The sequence below is a fragment of the Herpailurus yagouaroundi genome, unplaced genomic scaffold (assembly GCF_014898765.1).
Source record: "Herpailurus yagouaroundi ecotype Mexico unplaced genomic scaffold, PumYag 190, whole genome shotgun sequence".
NCBI classification, from domain to species: domain Eukaryota; kingdom Metazoa; phylum Chordata; class Mammalia; order Carnivora; family Felidae; genus Herpailurus; species Herpailurus yagouaroundi.
In genome coordinates this window covers 27,865,797-27,871,796 of record NW_024412421.1, presented here as the reverse complement: position 1 = coordinate 27,871,796, position 6,000 = coordinate 27,865,797, and the positions used below count along the sequence as shown (strand labels likewise).

Sequence of the window (6,000 nt, the reverse complement as noted above, 5' to 3'; positions counted from 1 at the left end):
GATTAAACGTCGGTTCGTATTTGCTCCCCACCCCGAGAAAGGGCCTTCCCGGGCACTTGTCCCTTCCTTCCCCCCCTCCCCGAAAGAGGGGAAAGTGGGAAGGCGCGTTCCACGTTCCCCCTCCCCTCCCCGCCCCGACCTGGCAGGTGTGTGCCCGTCCTGGAAAGGGTTCCTGTTTGGCGGGGCGGGGGGTGATGTGGCAAGGACTCTGAACTTATCAAAAGAATCAGTGTCTTGAGCTGAAAGTCGCATAATTGAGAAAACAATACTTTCCCTGGGTCACAGACGGCTTGTTTAAAAAACATACTGGGGTGAGAAATTAGGAAGGGGACATTCTGGTTGATAGCAGAAGGCACCTTCCTTATTTCCTTCCTTTTCTGGGAAAGCCTGTGGGAACTAATGCCTGGGGGGGGGGGGGGAGTGAAAAAATGCCAGACCTCCCCTTCCCCGTCTCTCCTCCTCGTTTTCCTCTCCACTTGTGTTCCTTCTCTTCCTTTCCTTCTCTCGCTTTTCCTGCCCTTGAGTCACGGATGTCCCAAGACTGCTTTTAGAAGGAGGAGAGCAGGTAAGCTGGAGGTCTCTGGGGGCTTTATCTCTTCTGAGGTTCCCGGCCAAAAACCTCCAGAGAACACCCTTCCCTTCTGTCATTTATTAACTTCCTGATGGTTGCCATTGTTTCCACCAGCTACAGGAGAACAGCTCATCCACGCGTCTAGCACAACCTGATGACCAACCCGGATTCTAGGAGTTTTAGCCTTGCAGGGTCCTCTCCTGCTGTGGGAGAGCCAGGCCTACTGGGGAGAGGGGAAATGGCAGAGTCCTCGGTGAAGGCTGGGGAAAATGTGGCTGAGATGAGGGGAGGGGACAGAGCCAGGAATTAACTCCTGAGAAATTCACCGTTTGTCCAACCAGAGAGGCTGACTGCAGTTTCTAAAACAACCCCTCATTGTTCGATTAGAGGTCAGAAAGCTGGAGGCTCCCTCTGGGGCAGGGGGATTTGTGGGCTGATGGCCTAGAGGGCTGGCTGGATAAGGCTACCCATGGCCTCCTAGCTAAGAGCAGGCAGAGTTTCAGGTGGGTTTGGGGAAGGAGGTCAGAAACATCTTCCTGCAGAGACTAGCGCATGCGCTGGCCCAGTTTCCACACTTGGGTTTTAGCGCGGTGGAGGAAGGAGGTGGTTTTTTAATAAGAAAAAGTTGCATTTAATCAACAGTCACATTCCCGTAAAGCAGCGTAACAGAGTTTTAAGACAGAAGTAGTGTAAAAAAAAAAAAAAAAACCCTCAGTTTTTTTAAGGGTAAGAGAGGAGGAAAACTTATTTCCCAGTTATTTTTTAATAAGCATGTCAGAGATAGTATTTCTAGTCAGAGGAGTCGAGAAAATGGGAGAGGCAGGATGTAAAGAAGACTGAGAGAAGGGTAGTGGCTCAAGCCATCAGAGTCACAGGTGGTTCATACGCAGAAGAACACAGTTGGAAATTATTGTCATGTTGGGATTTTATTTTTCCAAACGGAGGCTCAATCAGCATATCGCTCATGGATCCCCCTTACCTACCAGCCTTCTGGTCAATCCTGAGCTTTTCTTATTTGGTTGTTGACTGTCTTGGGAAAAGGGAAATTCCTCTCTCTCTTCCTCCTCCAGTAACCAGGGACCCAAGTGACTCAAACATGCCTCTTAGTTATTCGGAATCGTTCTAAACACTTTCCAAATTAGTTTCCCATTCTGTGCCTAGAAAGTGGAAATGCAGAATGTCTTTGAACACGCAGAAGGTCTGTTCCAAATCCTTTTGTGATGGTAGTTCTTGGTCTCAGCATTTTGTGATAGAAAACGGTGTGCTGGCTTCGGTTTTCCAGCAGCAAATGGTTGGTTTTGGGGTTTTTTTGTTTTTTTTTTTTGTTTTTTGTTTTTTTGCAAGCAGCAATTAGTGCTGCTCTAGAGAGCAATGGGGAAAGTATTTTTAAACGTGCCTTCCAGGTGTTCCCCTGACTGATACTCCCTCCCTCACCAACATGTCTGAGCAATTTTAAACATCAGACTCAATAGGAAAGTTCTGACAATTTTGAGACATTTTTGAATGCATCCACTGTATTTTATGCTTACAGTGAAATGGGATTGTCCCTGGAAAAGCTCAGAGTAAAACGTGCAGAGCAATACAAGCGCTGGGGTTTTATTATCACATGTAGTTGCTCTCGGAAATCTGAAACTGCCAGTATTTGCTCCTCATTATCTGAGATAGCATCTCAAGTTACTCAGCACTGGGAGTTATCATTTGAAATTTAAACTCTGCCTCCCCCTATGCTCCCAGTTCAGTTTAAGCCCGAAGATATTAATCTCCTCGGAAAAAAAAAAAATTGATGCATTTCTTTACTTCTGCGGTTCTGTATTTATTTTGTGTCCAAAAGATCACTTTTTATGTACGGATGGTTCTGCAGCTCCCAGACTCTAGTTCATCTCTCTCTGTCTCCAGACCATGAGAGAGAGTTGTGGCATTTTCTCGCAAACATTCTTGGCATTCGTGAAGATCGTGCTTGACTTCTCGGTTTGGTAGGCATCCCTGTCACAGAGCTCCTTGCAAAAGCCACAGAGTTCTCCTCTTCGGGAGCAGCTCTGAGTTCCCGTTAAGTGAGGTGCAGGGCAGTGGAAACAAAGATACCTTTGAGCTGTCCTTTGCTCCCCGCCAGCCTGTTGGAAAGCGAGCCTTTGGCACTGTGGGTACCGGGTGCTGACAGCTAAAACTTTCCCGTTGCAGATTACGTCTTTGTCACGCCGGTGGAAGTGGACTCAGGCGGGTCGTATATTTCACACGACATTTTGCACAACGGCAGGAAAAAGCGATCGGCGGGGAGTGCCGGCAGCTCCCCGCATTACCGATTTTCAGCATTTGGACAGGAACTACATTTAGAACTGAAGCCCTCGGCGATTTTGAGCAGTCACTTTATTGTCCAGGTACTTGGAAATGATGGTGCTTTGGAGACTCCGGAACCCGCAGTGCAGCGATGCTTCTATCAGGGATTTATCAGAAATGACAGCTTCTCCTCCGTCGCTGTGTCTACGTGTGCCGGCTTGGTAAGCACCCCGCACGCTGGGTCGACTCCCCCTTTCTTGTGTTTTGTGGAACTCGAATGAACAGATGTCTGCAATATTAAGTGTTCTTCCAGCCAGCTCGACACATTCACACTGTCAGCTTTGATACTTCTAATATTCTCAATTAATCTAATCTGCTCCCAGAAAAAGAAAATAGAATAGAACTTTAATTACCATTTAGAACATTCTTTTGATGTTTAATGGTCTGGGCCTCTTTATTCTCTGTGTTTGAGACGATCCCTGAGGAAATTAATTTGATGGATGCCATTCGCTTTGTAAAGTCTTAAGAGACTCAGGCATTATATAAATCTAACAAGCTGCATGCTTCTACACTGCTTTGAGACGGGAAAACTGTATTTCAATGCAAAATTGTGTTCAGCAGCCCCGTTAAGCCCAACCTTCACTGTAGAAGGGAGGCCCTTTGTTTTCTTTGAACTAAGCTGTTCATGTCCTGCTCGCACAAGACATCCTTTTAGACTGTGGTGTGGTGTGTTTGAGGACTGGCAGGACTGAGTGTGGCATCCAGGGAGGCAGAGCACTTAAAAAGTATTGGGGACCAGCGTCATTTCCTCTCTGTGTGATCCTCGACAGCTGAGCTCCAGGCCAAGGCTGTTGGTGTAAAACGATACTTGCCTCAGGATTCGGTCAAATCTACGAGGCAGTAAATGCGGTTCTGGGTTCGCACTGCCGCTGAGAAGCGTCTTGCACGGACATAAGAGTGTGTGTGTGTGTGTGTGTGTGTGTGTGTGTGTGTGTGTGTGTGTTCGAACACGTCATTGGCCATGCCCTGGCATGGCCGGAAGAAGTGTGGGAAAGCCCAAGTGGCGATGTCGTTCGTAACGTGCACAGTATATCAGGACACCGAGCAAGGAGCGGGGCGGGAGGTGTAGGTGCCGGTGCATGAAAACTCCCACGTTCTGCGCCAGTCGAAACTTTATTTTTCAACTTCGTTTTCATAGCGTGGCCTGAAATGCAGCTATCACCTTTCATCACAACTAGAGTTTTGGTGTTCTTTGGTATAATTTTGCAGTATCGGGCGAGGCAAAGATTTGACAGTTCCCAGCTAAGCTTGATCCATGTAAGTGACCGCCATGACTCACTAATGACGTGGCTACGCACACCCACAAATAGATTTGGCGTTTTGTTGTTGGTGGTGGTGGTGTTGTTGGGCTTGATGGTGATGGGTCTTCTGCTCTTTTCCGGGCATTGTCCCGTATTTCCCCCGTCTCCTGTCTGCTCCTGTATCCTAATGCCTTCGGGAGCGGAGGCACCTCACTGTAGTGGCTTAAACTATCCCATTCCACATAACACCATGGAGGTGCAAGTTATGAACCTCCATATGCCTTCGTGTCTTCAGCTCTAGAGTGGAAATAACAAGAGGGTTTACAGCACAGAGCTGTGGGGATTAAGCGACTTCTTACATGGACGATGCGAAGCGGTTCCTGGCAGGGAATAATCGCTCCCTGGCGGTTCTAGTTCCGGCAACACTTAGCCACCTCACGTACCTCTCTTGGGATTCCCCACTCTGTGAATGACAGGAAATCTGACCGGTTGCCTCGTATCAGTAGATGTCAGTTGATTTCTCCTGGGGAGGAGAGTCACCGGGAGCAAATGATCGCTTAACAAACGGGAATGAGGCAAGTGAAAAATTTCCATCGTTGTGATGGATGTGAGAGAATTGACGGCCACATGTGCCTGTGTAGAAGGCCAATGTGGGTTGGAATCATGACATTTGGATTCTGTCTCCCCTACTCCAGAAGCCAGCTGCATGTAATCAGTTAAATAATTTTTCTAGGTCTCAGTTTCCTCTCCTGCATCATGTAAAATAACTTCTCAGACCACTGCCATCTCTAGGCATCTGACTCTGATTAGCCGATTTGTTGACCCTGGCGGGGCCCGCTTGGTATGGGGTAGGGTGAGAATCAAGCCGATCCCCACCTCTCCGTGACCCTGCCAAACGACTACGAAACACAAACACATACCCCCCAAACTTGATGAGAAAAAAACAACAAGAAAGAAACATGAAAGGGGGAAAAAACCACAACTGAGAAACTGGACGCCACTCTGAGTTAATTTTTGAAGCCCCGTGTTGAAGTGTAATGTGTGTACGGAAACGTGCAAAGCGAACATGCAGAAAAAGGCAAAAATCATAGAGCACAGCCTAATGAACTTTCACACAGTTCGCACCCATGTACCCGCCACCAAGATGAAACAAGACATTCCCAGTGTCCCAGACGATCCCCCTGTGTCCGCTCCCCGGTCCCTACCCCACCCCCACCCCCAGAGGTAACCACTGTCCTAACTTCTAACTTAGCTTACTTTTGCCCATTTTAATATTTTGCATAAGGCAAATTATACAGTATTCGTCCGCGTGAATATTTCACCAGGTTTCCATTTAGAGGTCAGTGGGCGTCTAAGCGTTCCGGTTTGGGCTATTCTGGAGTACCGCTGAGCATTCTTGTCTGTGCCTCGTGGTGAGCCTGTGGACCCCTGTCGGAAGTATACCTAACAACGCGTTGTTGGGTGTGGCTGTGCCACTTGGCACCTGCCATCAGCGGGTCTGGGAGCTCCAGTCACTCCACATCCTCGCCGACACTTACTGTTGTCTCTGGTTTCCATTTTAGCTACCGAAGTGATGGGCGTGACGTGGTTCCCCATGACGGGTTTAGTTTGTGGTGTCCTGGTGGTGATTGTAGTCGAGTACCGTTTCTTCTGCTCACCGGCCGTCTGTATGTCCTCTTTTGTGATCCGTCTCTATCCTGCAGACAGATGGTATTAATGCTTCCAGCCTATGCTGTGGTGTTTTTCCCTCTTCTCTGTCAATAGAAACCAGAATTCTGAGCAAAAACACTGCTCTGCTGGTGTGACCTCTCTGTTACGATGGTTACGATTCTCTAACAAGGCATTGACCTGCTT

General features: G+C 48.0%; 1 protein-coding gene across 1 annotated transcript in view; it reads left to right on the top strand.

The window, feature by feature from the left end:
• Positions 1-399: 399 nt before the first annotated feature.
• The window catches only part of ADAMTS18 (ADAM metallopeptidase with thrombospondin type 1 motif 18), a 147,927-nt gene continuing 142,326 nt past the window's right edge, over positions 400-6,000 (top strand). The window contains exons 1-2 of the mRNA XM_040443412.1: positions 400-565; positions 2,750-3,066. Of these exons, the coding sequence (XP_040299346.1) occupies positions 400-565; positions 2,750-3,066 (483 nt within the window). The remainder of the gene's footprint in view (positions 566-2,749; positions 3,067-6,000) is intronic.